Source organism: Elgaria multicarinata, chromosome 8 (genome assembly GCF_023053635.1).
Source record: "Elgaria multicarinata webbii isolate HBS135686 ecotype San Diego chromosome 8, rElgMul1.1.pri, whole genome shotgun sequence".
NCBI classification, from domain to species: Eukaryota; Metazoa; Chordata; class Lepidosauria; order Squamata; family Anguidae; genus Elgaria; species Elgaria multicarinata.
In genome coordinates, this window is record NC_086178.1 from 33518213 (window position 1) to 33543163 (window position 24951).

The following is a 24951-nucleotide window of genomic DNA, read 5'->3' on the forward strand; positions in this document are numbered from 1 at the left end:
GCAAAAATTGATATAGGTTAAAATATGGAATTAAAATAGCAACGTTTAAATTTAAGTTAAATTAAGTGTTAAAATACTGAGAAAATAAAAAGGTCTCCAGCTGGCGACGAAAGGAGTACACTGTAGGCGTCAAGTGAACCTCTCTGGGGAGCTTGTTCCACAACTGGGGTGCCACAGCAGAGAAGGCCCTCCTCCTAGTAGCCACCTGCCTCACTTCCTTTGGCAGGGGCTCACAGAGAAGGACCCCTGTGGAAGATCTTAAGGTCCGGGCAGGCACATATGGGAGGAGGCATTCCTTCAATTAACCTGGCCCCAAGCCGTTTAGAGCTTTGAATGTTAGTACCAGGTTGTTGAGGAATAAACAAACCAGAGTTTGAACCCATGGTTTGTTGTTAGGTTAAAATTCTTGTGTTGTTTGTCCCTCAACCTTCCAGAGTTTCGGGTTCAGACATTGCATCAAAGGGCACAATCATATGCATGTTTAAACTGAAAAGCGCATTGTAGGACTTTTCTCTCTCTAAACATGCACAGGACTGTGCCCTAAGAAATATTATTATTATTATTAATAATAATAATAATAATAATAATAATAATAATAATAATAATAATCTGCTATTACAGGAAGTAAACCAAATTGAATTCAGTGGGGCTTTGTAAATGCGATCAGGGTTTGAATTAAAGTTATTTAACAATCCAGCACTTATTAAATGTCCCTTCCAAAAGGTGTTTCATTAATCTGGGACATTTTCTGTGGTTGCCTTAAAAATGTTGTATGGACACGGTTTAAAATAAACAACTTCATATTGTGCCAGATGGAGACATTATTGCATTTTCTTCTACTCCCCTTTATTTCTCTCATGCCTTTCCAGATTAAAAAAACCAAAACAAACACAGCCTTCGTGTCCAAAAACCTGTTATTAGTGTGTGACTGCATACGCTATTATTCATTCCTATATGGTAAAATTCAGGCCAAGTGGAGCGCTGTAGCAATTTGACAACTGTTTGATTGCAAATGGTCAATGACACGGTGCTTCTCTCTGGTCTTGCATTCAGCAATCCCGACTGACATGCGTGTGGCCATGTAATCATCATCCAGGGAACTAGGTAAGCCAGAGTATTTAAGAAGGAATGCGCATGGCTCACTCTCCCCTTTTTGTTTCTGGAATAGGTATATGTCGGCTGGTCTTTGGCATAACTACACTACTGAGAGTACATTTATAAAGCTGCAAGCATCATGTGCTACGGGAGGTGTGTTAAATACACTGGGTACAAGCTGCTCATTCTCGCCGTGCTCTGCATTGTGGCAAATGTTTTGCTCTATTTTCCTAATGGCGAAACAATATATGCTTCGCACAACCAACTCAGCAAGTATGTGGGCTGTCTCCATGGCATTATAGGAGGAGGTCTTTTGGTGAGTAACACATATTTTTCTAGTTTTTCCCTTTTTGGACAATGGATCTTTTCCCCAAGTGGCTGAGTTTCTGATTCAGAAAATTTCCAAGCTGCCTTATTGTATTGGACTTCTTGGATATATGTTCAAAATTGACCAAGGTGGCTACTCTTTGGCAGGATCTGTTCTTTCTACATCTTTTTAGAAGCCCAAACTGATGACCGCTAGCTTTGAGCATCCAGGATGTGGCAAGCCACTGAGAAATCTGCTGAAGCATTATGGGAAGTGCTTTTGATCAGGGCTTTAGGTAGCCTGGTACGGGAGACATGTAGTGCTGTTGAGGCCTTTGGGGTGGGGGGTGGGTAGGGGAATTTCAGGAGTGGGGAACAGGATCAAGGCCATTTTTAAAAATTCCTCCTAAAGCCTTCCCCTGCTGTGCTATACAGTGCTAGAGGGCCACCAGCCTCAAACCTGGGTATTTTATAACTATATGTAGCGGGCATACAGTTCTGGAGATGGGAAAGGTGTTCTGTTAACTCTATCCCCCTCCATTCTGAACACCTTAAATGTTTGATTTTGTAAAAATGTGATCGTCGATTTTTTGGCAGAATTTGATGAAAATTGCAGGCATAATTGCTCTTTATAAGGGAATCAAGCCTGTCAGATTTAAGATGAATAGGTTTTGAGGATGGGGGTTGCAAGAGCAGCTTTTAAAGTTGTGGGGGGGGGGGTTTCCCCCAAAAACAAAAATGAGCATGCACTTATCCCCATATCTTTGTGCGGAATTGTTATTAAAATGGCATAGAGGTAGCCCTAGCTAAGAAACTTGCAAAAATTTGGAGGGATAAGTGTAGCAGTTTCTGTGGAAGGGGAGTCTTCAGATTATGGGGGAGGGGCGGTAGGAGTAATTCATTTCTCCTTCCTCACTCCAGTGTTTTTGTGTGTGTTTTTGTTAATTGTATGAAAATGGCAAACATCATAAAGGTGTCCTTAGGTAGGAAACCCGCAAAATTTCAGAAGGATAGGCGAGAAGGGGAGGATAATTTAAGGGAGCAATCCTATGTCCCCCAACACATCAGCTTCTTTGGTTTCTGGGCTCTGGAAACAGGGTTGGAAACAGGGCTCTGATTCTGTAGTCCAGAAACTGCTCCTTTCCCTCTTCTGCTTGTAGCCCAGTTCTAGCTATGTCTCTGTTTGGAGATGGGAAAAGGGGACGTTTGTGGGGGTGAAGGGAGGAGACTAGGGCATGAGCCAGGTGACATTTCCTATGGCTACCCCAGCTCCTTCCTTTCCCCTCTGAAGCGTCACTGCTAAATGGGCAAAATTGCCTATCTAGCAGAAATGCAGGGTGCCTGGAGAGCGGAGGCGAAGATCACCTCCATGCTTCAGCTGCCGTGCATTGGACACTTAGTAGCCTCCGAATATGGTAGCTGCCGACTGTCTTTATAGGATTGCACCCTAAGCCTTTCTATTTTCTGCTCAATTGGTACCAAAGTCACAGAAAAGTTAATAGGTCATGGGTGGATGATGAATGTGGAGCATACAGTGGCAGAAGCAGAAATACTTGAACATCCAGCTTTATTCAAGCAAGTACCCAATGCTACATTCTCCTAGGTACCACCGTCTTAACAAAAGCTCTTTTAATAACCCTGCTTCTGTAGGGATATTAAGTAGCAAAGAGCACTGAACACTGGGACAGTGCTATGATGTGTTACTTCGATGTTCCTGCCCCCAAAGCACTGGGATAGGAGAGCCCTGATAACACCATCCACTGTAAGTCATAAAACTAAAGCTGTAAGTCACAAAACTACACCCCTTCCTCTCCCCTCAAGCATTTTCCTTATATGGAGTGCTTGGGGGAAAATCTCTGGGTCTCTGGGTCCCTCCGAATCCAACTTGCTAACTAAGCTTCGGGAGGGTTCAGATTCAGCCGAATCCAAAGAATAGCCCTAGTTTACATCCATTGAAAAGAAGCAGGATGGTTTTAGGTCAACCTGACAAGAGGTCAGCTGGCATCCCACCCCACCCCACCCCACCCCACCTTGAGCACTGCCCTTATTCACAATCCTGTTGCATGACAAAAACTTGGTGGGAAAATGGTAGCCCTGGATCTTCCGGCAGAACTCTGGTTGATCAGCAAGGACTTTTGATTCCCATGCCCAATAGATTAATGATGGGAACAATGAAATGACTCCATAGCAAAATGTGTGGAAAGACTGTGAGCTCAGTTCAGTTCTGGTACTCAGAAGAAATTCCGGGCACAGACTCCTTCAATTCTGTGTGTATGTCTCTTGCACCTGGGTGTGATGGGGGTTCTGGTTCAAAATGAAATAGATTCTGCAAGGTTGAAGTGTGCCCTGCCCCGTTTTAATGTTTAGAGACTCAGTTGGCTGAGTCAGTTGTTTAGTTGTGAAAATGGGGAGCAGTGAACCACAGGAACTTGATTATAGCCTCTCTGATCATGCTTTGGGAATGCTGGGATAAATCATCAAGCTAAACAATTAGATGCCACTTTCCTGCGATGAAATTCAAGGCAAAATACATAAGGCAGCCTCTCATCCAGGAATTGATCGAATCCCAAATTTGATTGGCTTCTGCAGAGGTGATGCATTATGTGCCATCAGACATTGCCCTGTGACCTAAACTAGTCTTGAATTGTCTGCACCAAAACAAAAGAAGGACTCTTTTAGTCATTCAGTGAAATGTACATAAAATTGTTTTTAAAATATGTATATAATGGGCTATTTATACATTTAAATTATAGGCTACACATTTAAAGATTGCCTATGACCCGACAATAGATGTTCCGTCCATCATATGTCTGTGTTGTTTAGTATTTTGGATGGTTACTGTGTAGATACTGTGTAGATACTGTGTAGATACTGCACCTACTCTGTGGTTGTGGTTGTGGGACATGGTGGTCTGGTTTGCGTGGCCTTCATCTGCAGAGAACTCTGGTGCCAAATGTCTTGATTGATTATCCAGTTAATGATGACCAATCAGCTCCTGACTGCGTACTTGATGGCATTTGGGCTTCTTTGCCAGTTCTACGAAGCATCTGAGAAATCTCATTATTTAATTAGCTAGACAGAAATTGTTTAGAAATGAATGGGATGAAAAACCAAGTCAGTTTTAACAGGCTCAAACTGTGTTGCAACTGATCAGGAAACCATGCTGAGATGTGAGATAAAAGCAATCAACATTCTGATAGCAATAAACTCTTTTGAAAAATTTAAACTTAGGTGTTGATCCCGGCATTTGCGTTCATTGGATTAGAACACGATCATTTCCATGGATGCGTTCCTCATGAAAACTATCGGAGAAACTGTGCAGTAAGTGAACTCCTCCCCTTGCTAGTCATTGAAAGATGAGATCTGATCAGGAACTCAAAGGAGGTTGGCCATTCATTTCTGTTTCCGTATTGCAGCTGCTGGCATCTGTCATAGTAGCCTGTGTTGGAATTTTCGGTGCTGGATACTGCTTCATCATTTCAGCTTTGGCCTTAGCTGAGGGACCTTACTGTTATTGTGAAGATGACCGAGTTTGGTGCTATCCATTCTCTCATTCCGCTGGAGGGTAGGTAGTCTTTTCCATGACATACTGTCTAAGCATTATGTGATTGTAATTTCCAAACTGTTTCAAACCTTCTATGATAGCATCAGAATTTGTCAAGACTGGTTACCTCCTGGTTTGCACACTGGGCTACCTACAACCCACTGTGTGTGTTCAATCAGACCCTGAGAGCAGACCCAAGGTCACTGTGCTAGAGTTTGCAAAACCCAAAGTTCAAAAAGCCACATTCTGAGCAATGGCAGTGCACTATGCAACACAGCAGAAATATCCCAGCTTATACTTTTAATATATTTTGTTTTTGTAGCAGTTCGTATCTTTGGTAAGCATTCATTAGTTTGGAATATCCATTATTTTTATCTTCAAAAATAATAAAGAAAAGTTATAAATAATAAAGGTATCCAGCTGACCTCCTACAGTTTATGGTTTTATTTTATTAATATTTATAGTGTGCTTATAGTGTTTACAGTATTTGAAATGCTAAGCGCTCAGTAACATTGCCCCACAGGAAAGCTGTGTTCCACTGATTTGATGTACCACTTTAAAGCTAATTGAAAGAATACAAACATTAAAAAAACATAGCCACTAAGTACAGCTTGGCGCCCCCTCAGCTCAGCACCCTGGGTGACCACACAGCTCTCCCATGGCTAAAGCCAGCCCTGAGCTTGACACTGCTCTCCCAACATTGTCAACTTTCTGGTGCCAGATAAAGACTATCTTTTACGGGTGCGCAGAGCAGGTCTGCTCATCCCCGAAATTTGGAGCAGTGCTCCAATGAGGCGGTTCTCCACCCCAATTTTCAGGGTGGCTCTGTCTCTCCACACTGTTGGATTACCTGGTGGAAAACCACTCTGTTTTCAGAGAACCGCTCTATTAGCATCAATTGGAATTAACAAAAGTGCATACATCTCCGTCATTTTTAAAGATAAAGAGATGAAACTTGGCACCCTTGTAGTTCTTACATAGGGCCTTAGCCGTGCCAAGTTTAAAGCAGGTCCCTTCATCCCTTGATTTTTAGGATTTTTTTTTAAAAAAAACTCCCCTACACACACACACACACACGAAACTGCATAGAGCCTTTTATCCTTTACTTTGCTGATGCAAAGTTGTTCATCTTCAGTTTATAAAAATAGAGATCTGTTCCCTGACTGTTTGCTCTAATGGGGTGAAATGGGAGTGTTCGCTCTCCCTATGAGAGGTCAGACAAGAACAAACATAAATATAATACCTTTATTTCTATTTCCCCCCCAAAGCATATAAACTTGAGTCCTGTCTTCAAAACAGGAGACATACTAGCAATAGCAAACTTTTCTCTCACCGCCCCTTCTTCTCTTGACTTTATGCCTGGCCGAGTTGCATCCATACTTGCTGTACACAGATCAGCCTTTGGCACAAGATTCTTTTCTGTATCCTAATATTGGCTTGTATGGATCTACATTGCCTGCCAGTCATCATAACTTCCTGGGACAACTCATTCACATGGAATGGTTTTAATTGCTTTCATAATGTGAGCCATTTTTCCTAAATCCTTCCTTTCAGCCAAGGGGTGGTGGAAATTGGACTCCTTCTCGCTCCATGAGTTAGCAAAGGAATGAGTTCCAGGGCGGGGGGAAATGGGTTATATCATTTGCAATCCCTCTCCCTAAGCACTGTGATTAGATGGGGGGACAGGGAGGAGACTGTGGCTATTGGTTAGCCACAGATGTCAGTCTCAAAACTACCCCCCTTCAGCCCTCGGCATCTTCCTAATATGGAAGTGTGTTCAGTTAGCGGTCCATCAACATGAAACATGTCCTCACGTCTCCTAAAAAACCTACAGATCCATTTGGGGCTCTGAACAATCTTCCAATCGCACCGTGGATTTCTGACAGTTTTAAAACCACCCACTAACCACACCGCGGGTGTGGAGGTTTGTCAGAGGTCCAGCAGACCCCTGGATTTTTGGTGCGGAACGCACACCCCTACTATCCTTTCCTCCCAGGCATTAATATGATGAGGACATTTATGCCAGTTGTTTTATCAGGTTCAGTATCATATTGCAACAGGTGTTTTTTTATCTATTTATAATTGTTTTTAAATTTTGTATATTAAATATTTTATATTATGTTTTTATTATCTTGTATTTGTGGCTTGTAATTTTTGTGAACTTCCCAGAGGGCTTTGGTTACTGGATAGTTTAGAAATGAAATAAATAATAAAAATAATAAACCATAATCTCTGAACCACAAATCACTGTACCAAATAAATTCCTGCTTAACAGCACAATCCTATACATGTCTACTCTGATTTCAACTGGGCTTACTCCTAGGTAAGTGTGTATAGGATTGTGGTCTAAAATATTTATTCCTTAATTGACTTCTGCCTTAATGTTTTCTTTCTTTATCATAAATTTAGTTCTTGCTGAAAGTGATAAATCTGTATCTGGGGCTGGGTTGTACCAATTCAGACTGAAGACGTGGGACTAATATGACTGAATATTCCTCCTACATACAAACGATTTCCCTGCACATAGACAACTAGCATGTCAGGGAAATGGCTAGGCTTGTGCCTGACATCTAGTTTTCTACATGCAAGAAAGAAACATATAATGCATGCTTTTGTCCTGAGAAACATTCAGTCATGTGAATTCCCAATTACAGCCTGAAGTGTATATCTCAACATTGGCGTATTGCTTCCAAATACTGGGGGTGGGGGAGTGGGATGGCACGAGGCATGTATAGCGCTAAAGAGAAGGCTACGGTGCCCTAGACCAGTGCAGATAAGTAGTTCTGTGCAGTGGAACACGACTTTCGTGGGGCTATGAATCCATTCTGGATTCCCAAAATAAGTTCAGCACCTTGGACAGATCATTTTGAGTTCTGGCTAGTTCTGACTGAAACCTAGAATGGATTCATAGCCCCACTGTGTTGCCAGCCTCCATTGATTTCGTGTCTCTACCATGCCTTTTTTTTAAAAGAGAGCAGTGTACGCTCACTCCAGCACAGGAATCCTCATACCACACATCCTTAAACTAAATTAAAAATTGAACGATGACAAAGGCTTTAAACTTATTTTAGCAACTTGCTGGTGTTCCCATGCTGGTGTCTCCCGCCCCATCCCACTGCCCGTCTTCCATGGCTACAAATTAATTATTTACTATTGGTTTCAATAGGTATCTGCCTCAACACCCCAATTGGACTGGATGCCGAGAGCCAAGGAATGTTTTTACCTGGAACGTGACTCTTTTCTCTATCTTGCTTGTCCTGAGTGGGATCGAATTAATTATCTGTATTATTCAAGTAATACATGGCTGTATTGGAGGTGCCTGGGTTGTGTGTCACACTCACAAAGAGGTAAGTGTGTTTTAAAAGATGCTCCAAAAGTATTCCAGGGTTTATTTGATCACAACAAAACTGCCCGTAACGCTTTACAAACTGACTCAGCGAGGGAAGGATGGCTATTATGTCTTCGTCATTTGGAAGTTCGTGTTTGGGCAGTGAATGCAAAGTTTGTGTATTTCTATATTTATTAAACGTATAGATTGCTTTGTGGCAAGGCCCCCAAAGCAGCATACTGTAAGAATTAAAATGCAATAAAACAGACAATAAAAAGAGTCAGATGAAAACCGCGAGTTGTTTTGGGAGGTACAGAATCAGTCCAAATTGAAGGCCCACATAAACTAGAGTTGCAACTTGAGACTTAAGCATATACTTAAAATACTCCTCTTGATTTCAGTGGGATTTAGAGGTGTTTGGCCACTATCCAGCATTGAGTTGAGTCCACTTATGCTCGTTGATTTCAGTGGAATTAAGTATGTTCAGTGTTATGTTGCAATGTAATCCTTGACTTTGGCTAGATCGTGACATTTTAGTCCAACCTCCCTCAGTGTTGCATTAACATCACATAAGTGACATTTGCTCATATATATTAGTAAAAGATTTAAAAGAAGACTTAAGAGTTAATTTGCATTTTACTTTATGACGATCTGTTTACCGAAGCTTTAACTTGTGTATTTTGTCTTACAACAGTCTGGTCTCTCATAAGAACCCTCTACCAGACGTTTCATTTTCAAGCATTATTCCTTTGGTCTTGAGGTGATATAATTTCCCCTTTCATCAAGTTTTGGACAAACAGGGGTTTAAGGCAGTTAAGCATCCAAGAGGAACAACAACAACAAATAGGGGAGAAACGTCTCAGGACGCTGTAGACAAATTTATTGAAAAAATGCCCAACATGTTTCAGCCTCTTGCTTTCTGTTAGGCCTTCTTCAGGGGGTTGTAACAATGTCTATCACCAGTGTATAGACAGAAGACAAACTGTTGTAAATAATTTCTGCAGACGTTGAGCTCCATCACATGTGGGGAAAACACGCTCCCTACCGTCACTTCTCCACTCCTGGTTTCTCTGCTCCATTGCTCAGTTACTTCTTGTTTCAAAACAGGAAGTAAACAGCGAGCACGAGGCCCATTCAGTCAGGCGTTTTAATCACGCTGCTTCTCCTACACACAGGAGGAGAGAGCATCAACTTACGGTTTTAAAAATATTTTGGACTCTCTGTGGTTTTTCTTGTGGTGCAAGGAAGGCCAGAAGGGGCAGAAGGCGCACAGGAGGCAGATGACGTCATGTGAGAGTCCTGTGAAAAATCTGTGAGTGCCCAGTAACGAGCGTGCAATAAAACGCTCATTGGATGGAGCCCTAAGTTATTGTACAACCCCCTGAAAAAGGCCTAAAGCATCCTGAGACTTTGGCCAAACAACCTGATTCTTGTTGATCAGAGGCAGTAAGCCTGTATACACCAGTTGCTGGAGAACATGGGTGGAGGGTGCTGTTGCACCAGGTCCTGCTTGTTCTTATGAGTAGGAATGGAAAAATGGAAGAATCCCAATTAGTTTCAACGTGAATGATTGGCAATGCCAAAGAATGACGCACTAAGGCTGCAGTCCTATACAACTTACCTCAGAGTAAACCCCATTGAACCCAGTGGGGCTGACTTCTGATAGATATTGCATTGCAATCCTATTGGTATCACTAAAGGGAATCCAGTAATGAGAGTTTTCTCCAATTAGCTCAGTGCATCTGCTCTAAAACAAGACATGGGCCTAATCTACACTAAGCAGGATAGTGTACTATGAAAGCGGGATATGGTCTGTGTCAGTGGGCCCCAATAGTTGTCAGTGCACTTCTATCCCACTATAAAGCAGTAGTGTGGCTCTTGCCTTTTATATACTATTTTCATACCACTTTCATAGTGCGATAACCTGCTAGGTGTAGATTAGGCCCTGATCTGCTGAAACTGATCTGGAAATCAGTGGAACCTGAATTGGCCAACTAAAATTGTATAACTATAAAGGAATGTCAGACTCTGGGATATTGATGACCTGTTTTTATTAAATATGTGTATATATATCTTTTGTTGTCTTTTACAGGACTGCCCTTGCTAGAGTACTGGGTTGAGATCATCTCGTGCTTCACTGTAATTTTTGAGCTGACTTGTCAAACTCATACCCTTATGACTTGTTTTTATATGACATATGCTGTTAATTATTATTAAGAGAACATTTGTTCATATTGTATAGATTGTTCCTCACTACCATTATTTAAATTCTTTAGCACAGTGGTTCCCAATTAGCTAAGTACTGCGGACCCCTTGTTTTTCAAATGCCAAGCCATGGACCCCCTACTTTTGAAAATTTTGTTATCTCTATGGTAGTTACCTGTGCGAAGCAATTTTTTGGAGAAAATAAGGGGTAGCCCCTAATAAGCAAAGGATTTTAGGTATACTAAAAAACAGACCATAAAATTTGTGATATTTGTGATATTACCATGCAAAAATGACAATGATTTAGTTAGGAATATAAAGACGAATTTAATTTTTCTAACGTCTAGTTTACAATTGAACAAATTGTGACCTGTCGAGCAGCTACTAAACCTAAATGTGATGGGAGAAATCATGCCTCTTTTTGTCCTGAACAATCCCTTCCACATCCAGTTCAATATTTCCTACTTTTAATCTCAAATCTGGATCAACATCAAGCTGATTTCTATGCTTGTTCTTCATATAACAAAATGTCGAAAAGGCTTGTTCCCAAAGATATGTGGATCAAAAGGGAACGAGATGTTTCAAAGCTTTTTCACCCTAACTTCTTATAATCAAGAAAAACCTTCACCCAGAATTGGTCCAGTCTATATTCTTTGAAAAATGATTTCAATGAACCATCACAAGTCACATCAACAAGTGCATCTTGCTCTTCCGCAGATAGAGTTGTTAGTTGTACATCATCACATTCAAAAGGATTCCTTATCCATGAGTTTTCAGGATTAGGTGCAGGGAAGTAATCTCTGAAGCTAGTCGCTAAATCACGTAGGTGCTTTCGTGCATGACGTCACCGTCGAAGCAAACCAAACGCGGGAAACGGCGTATTTTCTTTTATTAAAATGCGGACCTTGCAGAGTTAATATGTGAATGGTGCCACGGACCCCCTGGATGGGTTACACGGACTCCCTGGGGTCTGCGGACCACCAATTGGGAACCACTGCTTTAGCAGGTAATAGAGCTTTTTCTGGGGAGGGGGAAAATCTTTTTCAAGACTCCTTTTAAATTCCCATACATACAGGTACTCAGCTATATTGTTAATGGCCTAATGCATGCAACAGATAATTTAGACTGCAATCCTTTACTCACTTACTTAGGAGTAAGCCCGATTGAACTCAATGGAACTTTCTTCTTAGTAGACACCAATTGCATATGATTATATCGTTTTCCATAGTTGAACAGGTAATTTTCAATAATATTTCAATATTTTTGGATATAGACTATTCCCCCCCTTGAAAATTTTATATTCTCCAATGTTAGCAGTAGGGATGTAGCACAACCTGGTAATGAGATCAGGCATTACTTCAGGATGGGTGGGTGAGCATTTAGTTTCAGTTCAGTTTTGATAAGAATTTACCAAAAATTGCAAAGTTCTCCATATTGGGGGCAAAAAGACTGTGAGATTTGAACAACAAAAACACAAATGTGGAAGAAAGTGAAACTGACATATTTGTCCATCCACACCCAGGGCTTTGAGTGCTTTCTTCAGTGATCTTCACTATTTTTCAAGCAGGAGCCCCTTGGGCTCCAGGTACTGCCGCCAGGGCTGCTTGGGGGCTTTCCCCAGCCCATGGGATCCTCCCCTGTCCCCCCAGTTAAGTGTCCACATTGTGCACCAGACTCTGTCGAAGAGCTTTTGGGGTGTCTCCTCTCCACCACCCCCTCCACAATGTCCAAGCAAGGCTTCACCAGTCAGTCAGCAGGCAGACAAATTTTGACAGTACTCTGCTCTACGTAATGCTGCAAAATCTCCCAGTGCACATCCACATTGCACTCTTTCTCAACTGTGCATTCAATTTCTCCTTCCAGTCCCTGCAGCTAGCCAATCATATTGCTCTTTGCCTCTTGGGCTCCTGCCCCACCCTTACCAATCAGTGGCTGATTGCTCCTGCATTTCTCACTCCCCACCCTTACCCCTGGCTCACCTTACAATTGATGAGCAGCAGGTCTTCTGACTCCCCACCCCTGAATCCTCCTCCAGTAGCCCAGATCATAGCAGGTAGCTCACTAGTAAAGCAAACAACAAAGCAAAGCTAAAAAGCCTTTGTTGGGAGTGAGCGGCCATTACAAAAAAGTGTGTGTAAGAAAGAGCGAGCGAGAGAGAGCACCATACTTGAGGTGATTGGGAGCTATCAGTGGCCCTCAAGCCTTGCAGTGAAGAACACTGGCTTAGCTTTTAAAAGTCTGGATTCGAATCCCTGTGTATTCAAACATATTACTGCTGAATTAGGGTTGCCACCTCCTTTTTTCTGACAGGCTCCTCATCTTTAATGGCTATATGGCAGGCAAGGACATCATGGGGCGTGTCTAGATGACTGTTTATCCCGGGGATCGCCCCAGGATCATCCCTGTGCATCCATGTGATGCACAGGGGATCCCAGGGGCAGGGAGGGATGATCCCTCCCTTGCCCCGGGATAACAGCACCACTTTTGTCCCAGTTTTTCCCGCGGTCTCGGGATGATCCCAAGACCGCGGGGCATGTGGGTACCCATCCTGGTTTCGTCCTGACTCCTCACGAATAACCACAAGGAGCTGGGCAAGGGGCACGGAGCTCCTCAGGAGCTCCATGCACATTGGGGGTGGGGTGGGGGGAGCAGGAGGGTATTTTTTTTTTAAAAAAAATAAACATATGTTTTTCGTAGGAGCACTCCTGTGCTCAGTCCCAATAAAAAAAATGGTGGGTGTGACGTCCCCTTCCTCCTGGGACGTCATGCACACATGTAGACTGATGGGGAGGATCTCTCAATCATCATATCGTGAGATCATCCCTCTCCACCCCCCTCATCTAACCGTGGTCCTCTTCATGCTGGGAATACATACCTATTGAATTTGGCTCTTGCAGATGGTTGAGAATTTTGCTTTAGTTCGTTTTTTAATAAGATTTTACCAAAATTCGCAAAGTTTATATTTGGGGGAAAAACAACTTGAGGTTATTTATTTATTTTTAAAAATGGAATGTGGGAGAAAGAGAAACTGACAGTTTTGTCCATCCCTATCCTTAGTTAGACTTGGTCACAGTAGGGAATTCATCATAGTTGGAAACTAATCCTTACTGGATATCTAAATGTTTTTGGAAGGTGTGTACCTAAGGGACAGAGAGGGTGCTTCCTTAAATCCCATATCTTCCTCGACAAGAGAAAGCAAGAAAGATGGCGTGGAGAAGTGAAGAACGTGAGAGCCAGTAGAAGAAAAAATCTGGGTTGGAAATAAGGATTGTGAACAATTAAAAAAATACCCAACACCTCAATTTTGTTTTCTGCTTCTTTTGAAAACTTATTATTAGAAATCTTTCCTCCCCACAAAAAAACATTTTTTTATTATTTCTTTATCCCTCTCCTCAGTCAAAAAATGATTTCCAGAGTGGCTTACAATCGGCAAAACAAGACTATGCACAGGCTTACAATGTAGAAAAGACACGACACTCAACACACAAGGGAAAAAGATGGGGAGGGAAGGGAGGGTTAAAAATGAGACTTTTAGTAGGACAGGTTGAATGTTCCTGCTTACCCTCTCATTTTGCAGGGTGGGGTGCAGTCCAGCTGGAGCAGACCCTGAGGATCCCTTTGCCTGCTCTCTGATCTCCTCTTTGGCTGCCTTCCAGAACAAACATGACAGTCTTGCAAATGATTTGCTTTTGGTTAAATCTGATTTCAGTTGTCAGGTGGGTTATTCACCCCACTTTGTAAGCAAAGACATCTGGAAAATTGGAGGTTTACAGGAATATACTGCAACTATTGCAACAGTCAGATATATCGTTGAGCAACTATACCGCATTCTGTCAAAATGTAGCGCAGCATAAGCAAGAAAACATATCCCACCTCTTTGCCATGTGCCACCTGTGGCCACTTTGACCTGCTGTAAGCCATTTTAGGGTGCAATCCTATGGGATTGCTGCCCATTAGAAGGAAGCCTCCGATGTGTTGCCAGCTGGGTAGGAGGAATGACAGAGGTGATTTTGTCTCCACTATTCCTCCTCAAAAACCAAAAAGTCCTACTGGTGGTGGGTGGAGAGGGTGGTAGAGAGGCTGTAGGATTCTCTAGATCCTTGCCTCTTCTCTCCCCGCCCACTGGAATTCCCCCTTTCTGGCCTCCTTGAGCTCCTCGGGGGCTGTGGGGCTTTCCATGGCAATTGTTAGGGGATAGGTGTGTGGGAATGGCCTGGTCTTAGATCCCCCTTTCTGCGGTTGTAGGAGTGTCTACAGCCTCATGAGGGGGAATCCAAAAATATCTTATGGTCTCTGGATTGCTCTCTCAGGGACCATAGGATTTCTCTCCTCACCTATGAGAAAGAAGGTTAGAAATTTGCATTTTAATAAGGCATTGGGCGGGTTTGTTAAGCCACCCTAAAAACAAACCAGTGTGGGTTGATTTTTCACTTGTTAACCGACAGACAGTCTGTCACTTGGCTTGTTTCCTTCAGCTGGCTCCAGGACATATCCCAGGTGCCTTTGCAGCAGAAACCTGACCACGTTTCCTCAATCTAACACCCTTGGGATGCTCTGATATCTTTTCTTCTTAATTTTTAGGAGCCTGGTGAGGAGAACACTGAGAAGGGATGAGGAAGGGTGGAAGTGGCACCCCTTGCGTAATTGGGCCACTGGGGTTGTTGGCTCCTTGAGAGAACACACACAGAGAAACACACACACACACACGCACACACACTCAGAAATTAATTTTCTGGGCCCTTATAAATGTGGTAATGTGCTTGCAAAATGGTAATGTGGTAATGTGGTAATGTGCTTGCAGCCCTTAGGCTCTTGCGCTTTTGTGGAAGAATGCAAGAGTGCTGTCTGATATTTAGTCCAGCATGAAGATCACCTGCCCCTAACTTTTCTCCTGCAGCTGCCAGCTTTTGGCTCCCCACGCTCCTTCAGACTTGTCGCTTCCCTCCACTGGTGTTCTTTGCTAGATGTCACATAAACATATGGATTACGGAGCACTAAGGGGTTCACTAAACATACACAGATATCATGGCAAAGCAGTAAAACGGTGGGGGAAATTGTGCAAATGTCATGGCAGAGCAATAAAACGGAGGGGGAAATTACGCAAATTTCCAATCAGCGAGCATTGACTCCTGCACACTTAGGCCCTTTCTACACCTAAGGATTATCCCAGGAAAATGGAGAGATTGTCTCTGCCTGCTCCCGGGATCCCCTGTGGGTCATTTGTATGCACAGGGACGATCCTGGGGGGAAAGGCAGGTGTAGAAACGGCCTTACACAGGACATAAAAAAAATTGCAAGCGCCTTTGGGACAATCTGGTATCCTTTCTTCTCAGTTTTTAGGAGCACAGCATGGTGGGCACTGAGGGATGAGGGAGGGTGGTGGCGGCACTAGCAAGAATCTTGCTGCACTATTGACACCAACTTCTGCCTTCATTTATCCATCCCTCATGATGCTTCGGTCAGCCCTGAGTCAGAGTTCTTGCTCACGTAGCCCAGTCTTATTCACTTCAACAGGCAGCCACTTTTTAGGTTCTCCAGCAGAGATGCTTGCTATTAACTGCTATCTGGTCTTTTTAATTGGTGATGCCAGAGATTGAACCTGGGACCTTCTACATGCAAAACATGTGCTCTATAGTGATAGAGTGTGTCTGTAGGGACCTTCAGAAGGTCATTCAGCTCTTCCATGAACACTGCTCCTTCTATGACGCTGTCATGGCATTCTTAATGCTGATGGTGAGGATGAGGATGAATGATATAACAGGAAGCATAGGTAAAAGCCTCCGCTAGGCCCTTGCTTCCCTGTTTCCTTAACAGTCCCCAACTTGCACGATGAGGCTGAAGTAGTTTCTTACTTCAGTTCCTAAGGCAGGATCTACACTACTGGTTTATAACGGTATTGACAACTGTTGGGACCTGTGACACCGCCATATACCATTTCCAAACCACTTTCAAAGTGTTATATCCTGCTTGGTGTAGATCTGCCCTCTGTCCCAGTTCCTTATTATGTCTCTGGTCCATGATTTGAGGTGGACTTATACTTTGGGAGGGGGGGGGAAATACAACCCCTTTTGCATTTTCCTAAGTGTACCCTTAAGTGTCCCACAGATTAAAAATATTGTGCAAAAGCAACACATGGAGATGAAGGGTGCTTCCAGTCTAGACTTTTAGGAAGGACTACTCTAAAACAATACACATGATTTTACAAGACCTTCAGATGACAGAGTTTTCCACTAGTAACCCCACCCCCACATGCTTCCTCATCACTTCTGCTTGAAGGGGACAATCTCCTGATTATGGGTGGGGTGGGAATCTGACTGGAGTAGCCCAAAATGTATTTTGAGGTGCAGAGGCATGTCAACTTCAGCTCCATATTCAGACTGCTCTCTGGAAACGTGGAGCCAACTTCAGCCTCGTCACATGACAGCATCCCTATAAAGAATTCATTGGGGTTGGCTTCCTGATCACCATATCTCCTCTGGGCTCAGCATGCTAGATCAGTGGGCCTGGTTTCCAGGCAAGCTTGAGCTTTGGACCCTGCACTTGGATGGCACCTCTCAATTCAATATGAACTTAATTGCATGCTGTTCAGAAGACAAAATATAGTTCCTAATTACACAATCCATTCCTGTTTCCTTTCCTTTCAGAGAAACACTGTCTTCCTAAGACTGATTGAGCTCTCTAAGTAGGGCCAGCAGGGAATTCCCTTTAGAGGCAAAGTTCCTCAGAGGAACACCCCCCCTTTCAAGGATAAGACAAGAACTCCAGCCAGTAGCGTCTATTGTTCTGTGGACAGCAAAGCCTTTATTTACTGGGCACTAGGCTTGTTTGACAAGAACCATATCCCAGCAACCCGTTCTTGTAAATGCAAAATGACTCCATTGAAAAAAGAAAGCAGCAAGTAGCATTTGATAACTTTGGGTGGGGTTGGGGGAGAGGACTAGCCCCCCTCCTTTGCCCTTTTTGAGATGGGTTTACAAAAGTGTGGAGGCTGTTTGAGTTGTCTGTTAATCCCCCTAGCAGTTTGGAGCATTGTTATAAACATCCTGCTATATTTTCCTGATGGGAAATCTTTGTATGCCTCCAACAACGATCTCACCAACTATGTGTGGTATTTTGAAGGGATCTGTTTCTCTGGGATTATGGTAAGTGTGGTTTTGTGGTTTTTACTAAATGTGTCTCTAGTTATCCCTGCAGCACAGTGTTAACTGCAACAGGACTGTTTGATCTTGCAATATAAGGAGGAGGAGGAGGAATGGAAGAAAGCAAACAGAGTAATGACTTTATTTTAGAAGCAGTAAGTGTACTCAGTATCCCAAAATCAAAGATGCCAGTCGCCAATATGTTTTAAATTTTGGTAGATAGAAGTCTTTTTTTAATGTATGCTTATTTACCACCTGTACTTTTCTCTCAGCTAAGACCACAGCACACAAAAGCATTTACTCTAGAGTAGCACAGGGTGTGAACTAAGTTTATTACAATTGATTTGACACCTGCCATGGGCTTGGATGAATGAGATGCCTCACTAATTTGCACAAGAAACTACACATGCCCACATATAGACAGTGTGCGTAAATCAAGTGAAGGTTAGTTGGAACTAAGTCCTACTGAAATTGTTTAGTTGTTGATTGATTGATTTCAAAGCACTTCTGTCTTGCTCTTCTGTTCTGGAGACATATTAAAAGCAGCTCAGATGAGTGGAATTAAGGTGCATATTTAGCTAAAGCAACAATGTTTTTCTGAAATTATCTGCCATTGATAGGGTGACCATATTTGGGAAACCAAAAAAGAGGACACCTAGTGTGTGTGTGGGGAAGCAGCTTTCTGAGTCCTGCAGAAAGTACGTTATTCCCCCTCCACCTTAAAGAACCCGATTGGAGTGGAGGAGGGGAAAGGATTTCATTCTGCACCACCACCATCCACTCCAATTGGGGCCTTTTCTATAATGTCCACGAATGACCCACTTTCCCTTTTAAGACCTCAATTGGAGCTCGGGGTGGGGGAATGATGTACCTCAAGAAAGCATGTCATTCCCTCCTGCCATGCTAATGGCAGCCTTAAAGGGGAAGGTGTGTCATTCCAGGACATTATTGAAAATTATAGAAAATCCCCCCTGACACCATGGAAAGAACAAAAACCAGGACAAATCTGGGGAAATCCTGACAGTTGGTCACCCTAGCCATTGAACTCAGCTTGGACTGACGTCCAGTAAACATGTTTGGGATTGGGTAGTAAATCCAACTGATTTCAGTGGAGCTTTGCTGTGACTAATGTTTGGATTTCTCCTAACCTGGTGCCCACCAGATGTATTAGACTGCAACTCCCATCATCCTAGTCAGTGCCACATTGTAGTCTCACACATCTGGAGGGCACCAGCTTGGGGAAGAGTGCATTAGTAGGTAAGAGCTTGCAATACACAGCTCTAGTTAGCTGGTAACATTTTTGATCAAGTTGACATGATATGCTGTTTAAGGTCAACCCTAAGGCTAAAATAACCATCTTGGTCAAACTACACATTATGCCAGGATGCACAGCATGATGCAGCTACATCTTGCCTTTTCCCCCTTTAAGTGCAGGTGTGATTTGGCTTGTTTGTTACTTGGACCTCACCGTGCAAGGAGGGGAGGTTTATTCCTTTCTTCCCTAGGGCAAAAATTGCCCCCACCCTGGGCATTTCTAGGAGACTTAATGGAAAAGTTCCTATTGGCACAACTTCTATTATTATGTGTAAATAAGAGGAAAATCCAACTGCTCTTCTCTTTAAGGAAACACAGGTCACTGCTAGGATGAATCCTGTTTGTGTTGTGTATCTTTTCATTATATCTTAAACTTCTGATTATTCCTGAATAACGTTCTTCTGACAAGTGTTTGCCCAGTACTTTGAGTATAATTTTGTGAACCGTCCAGAGAGCTTCAGCTATTGGGCAGTATAGAAATGCAATAAATAAATAAATAAATAAATCCATACAGAGTAAATGTTTGGCATTATCTGACCAGAATGGCAGCATTTTTCAGTAGTATGATCACACAATTTAGGCTGCAATCCTCCGGACTCTGGGACAGAAACATAGGAAGGCGCCTTATATGGAGTCAGACCATGGGTCCATATTGCCCAGTATTGGCAACAGTGACCGTCAGCAGTAGCTCTTCGGATTTTCAGGCAGGAATTTGACTTTCCCTACCTAGAGATGCCAGGGAACGAACTTGGGACCTTCTGTATGCAAACCATGTGTTCTATCACGGTGCTACAGTTTCTACACAGGAACATAGGAATCTGACTTATACTGAGTCAGACCATTGGTCCAAATAGCCCAGGATCGTTGACACTGACACCAGGATTTCAGGCAGAATTCTTTCCTAGTCCTACCTGGAGATGCCACGGATTGACCAAGGAACCTTATGCATGTGCTCTTACCACCGGGGGGGGGGGGGCATAAGAGAGAATGGATTTCCCTCTCTGAGGCTGGAGGTAGAACTCTGACCCTGGAATGCTCCAAGATAATGATAGGATCACAGCCTAAACATAATAAATAAAATAAATGATTCTATAAGGGTTTAAAACTATTGGACTCAGTATCTTTTGTGATTTCCACTCCTGGCCTTCCAGATGCTTATGTTGGCAGCACTTTTAATAATCCTGGATCAAGACACCTTCCATAGATGCTGCCAAAATGAGAGCTGCACCAAAACATACAGGGTAAGTATCTTGCTTGCATACATACTACTTTTGCTTAAAAATCAAACAAAACACCTTCCTCTTCCTTTGACTCTTCTGAGTTTTTCTGCTCCTGTTTCCTTCCTCTCTGTGTGTTAGAGATAAAAAGAGAGCCGTTCCCTCTCATCTCTACAAGTAATCTGTTAGGGAAAACAAAAACAGGATGAATTACTCCTCACCGCTTTCAAATAGATGGAAACCATTTATTTTATTTTATTTTGGTATACTACCAGAATTAACAGAGATACTTGGGGACCCCTGCCAACTTCTTCCTACCTTAGGCTCCCATTTCTCTAGGTAGAGTGAATCACACACTGATGAAAGAAGCACAGAAGCAAAACTCATTTGTCCTATTCCTGTGTTTTCATTCAAGAAATGATATTTTACCTAATAAAACCTCCCCCAACCTTGGTGCCCTCCAGATGTTTTGGACTACAACTCCCAGGATTCTTGCTCATTATCCATGCTGACTGGGGCTAATGGGAGTCGAAACCCAAAACACAAGGTTGACCCAATCATAGAACCCACATGCTCAGCAATGCAATTTCTCTAAGGCTATGCCTGCAAGACCCTCTCTGTCGTCTCCTCACTTCCTATTACTTGTGTTCTCATGAAGAGCTTGGCTCTGTGTCATCTTAGTGGGCTGTTTGGACATTTTGCGAGTGGAAGCTTTGGCATTTTCCAATAAAAAAACATACAGACCAACACTCTTACAAGTTCGGTACCATGAAAGAGTTTAGAATGGGCTTTTGAAATTTGACTTCCTGAGGACTAGTTAAAAAACAACTATAGCCTAAATCTTGTTATTAAATTCTATGGTAATAATTAACTACTACATTTTTGCATCTCATTTTTGCTCCCTAAACCCCTTGCATTAAGCTGCATCCACAACTGAGACCACTGACAACAATCCAGTTATTAGGGGGCTGTCAGTGCACATTTTTGCAAGCAATTTTGAGTTAAGGGGAATGGCATGGAAAAGTAATTTGCTTATGTTGTAGTTTGTAGCAATTCCCCTCTGACAAGGTAAACGTGTATTTTTATAACAGAGGATACTGTCACAAGACAGAAATATTGCCATTCTGTCGGCATTCAGTCTAATAAGAGATAAAAAGACAATTATTTTCTGTTATTTATTCCTGATCATTTCTAAGCCATATCTATGCTTAGTTAGGCTAAGGCTATAGCTAAGGAGCATTTTCTCCTGTAATTGAAGTGATGGAATTTCTCCATCCTCATAAAGACAGCTTCTAGTCATGATGGCTACATATTGTCTCCACTATACCAGTTGCTGGGAAACAAGGGTGGGAGGCTGCTATTGCATTCATGCTCTGTGTATAGGCTTCCCATTGGCCATTGTTTGAACAGAATGCTGGGCTAGATGGACTTTTGGTCTGACCCAGTATGGCTCTTTTGTCATGGTCTTATAGATAACACTGTGCTCTCTTTAATCCAGCGTTTCATTTCAGTTGTGCTTGCCCTGCTAGGGATTGCATTCTCTGGATACAGTCTGATCATATCTACTTTGGGCTTAGTGCAGGGCCCATACTGCAGAACCTTAACTGGATGGCAATATCCCTTCAAAGATACTGCAGGCAGGTAAGAAAGATCACAATCTCCAGAGGCCATATTGGGTACACTGATGTCCCAGAACAAATACTAAAAAGGCATTCTGTCATGTGCCTTTGGGTGTTGCACGCTTCTCCACCTGTCCATTCGGCCCTGTGATTTGTAAGGCTCATGACAGCTCTCCATTTTTAGTTCCATAGTTGCTCCATTCAACCGGTCCAATTCCCATCCAGCCATGTGAAGGAAGAAGGGGGATACCCTAACTTCCATCAGTGTAGGCAGGGACAAAGGCTGCCTCCACCCCAACTCAGCCTGAGCCAGGAGACTCTCAGGCTTTATAGGACACTCCTATGGCTTATGGAATAAGGCCACAAACCAGAACCTTCTATTTCAAAGCTTTAGGCCTGAAACTTTAAGCAGCAATGACTAAAAGGAAACCTCTGAATTTAGTAACAAGGCTAATTGGAATGAAGTTCTTCTTCTCTCCCCTTGCAGGCACAGTGCTTTTCCTAGCCTAGTATTTTGCTGCCCTTTCTGCCGCTGCTTGCTCATCCTTTGATTCCTTACTAACAGATCCATACATGGTCTCTGCTGACCCTGCGTAGGAGCAAATGTACCTGGGAAAATTGCTCCCACGAGAAGCAAAAGTATTGTACTCCATCCTATTCACCCAATGGCTGCTCTAGGCAGCTCTCAGCTCTGCTGCAGAGCTTGATTATATGTCATTGCGTGAAAAGACCTCATAAGAAAAACAAACAAAAAACAGAACAAGGCCCTTATGTGGCCCTTAAGTTTGAAATGAACTAGAGATTGAGAGAGCAAAGGAAGGAAGGAAGTAGGGAGGGAGGGAGGGAGAATGGTTGTAAAATTATTCTATTTCCTCTCTTGAAATTTCCCTACTTGGCAAAAGCAACTATAAAAATTGGTGATGGTAGTTCTGGAGTTATGCCAATGATACGTGGCTTTGTAGCACACTCATTTCTAAATTTGCTTTTGTATATCTGAAACACTTTAAACTGGAAAGTCATATTATGCTGTCTACCAACACATGCACACATAAATGGAGTTTGCATTCAGTATGCATCATTGCATATATCTGTCTGTTATTAATCCAAATATGAATGGAACCTCCACACCCCATAACTTCATCCCATGTGCAATGTGAATGTGATGGAATACTGACTTACTATGAGGTGAACATTGTGACTGTTAAATCCCAAAAACATAACATTTCCAGTTTCTTATAATTATCAGTGTGATTTGGCTCACATCTGTGCCAAATTTCAGCTTTCTGCATTGCCTGGAAGTACCTTAGCCATTTTGGGATGTACTTTGGAAGATGTAGAAATGTCCCATATTTCCCCCCTAATAACTGGACCATATCTGTACCAAATTTCAGGGCTCCAGTCCATCAAGAACTATAATAAGGAGCAAAAATGTTACACATAGACACATGTATCTTCCTCCAGTATTTTATTTTTCTCCTTAACTGCATCCCTTCTTTCCATTTTCTGCTCAAAATAACTCCCTCCTGTCTGCTTCCCCACACTCCCACCTTCATGAGGGGAAAATATATGCACCCCTGAAACTTTCCCAATGTTCTGTTATATTCTAGCGTGACTAAGAAAGGCCTAATTCTCACAAACAGCTGATGAGGCAGGAAACCTGTGGCATATCAGACTGCATATAAAGATTTGATAATTGAATACTCTCCATACACAAATTTTCCTTGCACACAGAAAACTGGCATGTCAGGGAAGTGGCTGAGCTAAAGCCTTTCTGCATACATGACATCTTCCCTTATAATGGAATGGCTACTATTTGTTCATGGCAATGGTGGGGGAGAAGTAAAGTACTGTGCTTTGAAACAACATTATAGTAGAGGCAGTCCTGATTCTGGGAGGCACAGCCACTGCCATGGAGATCCCAAAGTGGGGAGTAATATTCCTAATTCTTCCCCTGAAAGCAATCCATGTTTGCAGGGGATGGGGCAACATGTTTCTGACACCACCCTAGGACCCCTCTCCAGAAGCCATGTTTGGGGCAGGAAGGAAAGAGGCTTGATATGGGTTCCCTGCTTGGTTCAAGGGAACAGATGTATGGTCAGGTTGTTGGGCCTATTCTTTTTCTCACAAATGCCAGAAGGATGAGGAGTTATGGGGCTGATAATTCTGAATGAAAAGTAAAACAACAACAACAACAATATAATCATATAGTTCTAATTTCTTTATGCTGCTGTTTCTCCAATAGTTACCTCATGGAGCACACTTCCTGGTCTCAGTGCTCTGAACCCGCTTATGTAGTGGAGTGGAACATCATTTTGTTTTCTATCCTGATAGCCCTTAGCGGCCTTCAAATATTGATATGCTTTCTGAAAGTGATTGCGGAATTAAAGCGGATACTGTGCGGAACCTATCCTGTTTTTGTACAGGTAACAGAGTAATTTCAAAAACCACTTTTTTATTAAACAAAACTGTCAGTTATCATTCTCACTCCCTCATGGTAGGACTAAATGCCCTTCTCTGTAGGTGCAAAAATCAGAGGATTTAAGCTGGACAGCTCCTCTCCATTCTGTTGATGTCTATGTTACAATATTATAAGTATTATAAATACTACTACAATTAGCAATGATGCTTGTATCCAATGGTCCATAGCCTATACAAATACTATTCTTTCTTCATGGATCACAGCATTTGTACGTTAAAAGTTGATCTCTTTCTCTTCTGTTCCACAGCCTGCACTGATCTGAAAGGGAAAGACAGATGCCAACACACCATCGTACATCTTGTTGTGGTTGATATTGGTGTGTTATTAAAATGTTTTGTTTTGGTGCAGTGCTTTTTACACATTCACCCATATTTCTGTGTTATAAAGGAATTAGCTCTCATGTTTTTCTTACATGTGGTTTACAATGCTCCACTCATATCGAAGCAAGTGCAGTTTTTGGCATGACTGCATTTTCTTGTTACCTATTTTTACCTCTTCCTCTCCCTTGCGTTTCTTCTCTATTTAAATTGTTAGAGCAGTACGACAATGGAACCAGTTACCTAGGGAGGTTGTGGGCTGCCCCACACTAGAGGCATTCAAGAGGCAGCTGGACAACCATCTGTCAGGGATGCTTTAAGGTGGATTCTTGCATTGAGCAGGGGGTTGGACTCGATGGCCTTGTAGGCCCCTTTCAACTCTACTATT

The 24951-nt window shown here is 42.6% G+C and overlaps 2 protein-coding genes across 2 annotated transcripts; both read left to right on the top strand.

Annotated features, from left to right (window-relative positions):
* The first annotated feature begins 1234 nt into the window (after positions 1–1234).
* On the top strand, positions 1235–15092 carry LOC134402503 (transmembrane 4 L6 family member 1-like). Its single transcript, XM_063131977.1, has 5 exons — positions 1235–1411; positions 4633–4722; positions 4818–4966; positions 8112–8292; positions 15060–15092. The coding sequence occupies exons 1-5, from the start codon at positions 1235–1237 to the stop codon at positions 15090–15092; spliced, it is 630 nt and encodes a 209-aa protein (XP_062988047.1).
* A 2184-nt stretch (positions 15093–17276) lies between these two features.
* On the top strand, positions 17277–24951 carry TM4SF18 (transmembrane 4 L six family member 18). The gene is made up of 5 exons (XM_063131481.1): positions 17277–17620; positions 20083–20172; positions 21647–21789; positions 24010–24190; positions 24494–24951. Exons 1-5 carry the CDS (start codon positions 17444–17446, stop codon positions 24506–24508), a joined length of 606 nt encoding a protein of 201 aa, XP_062987551.1. The 5' UTR covers positions 17277–17443; the 3' UTR covers positions 24509–24951.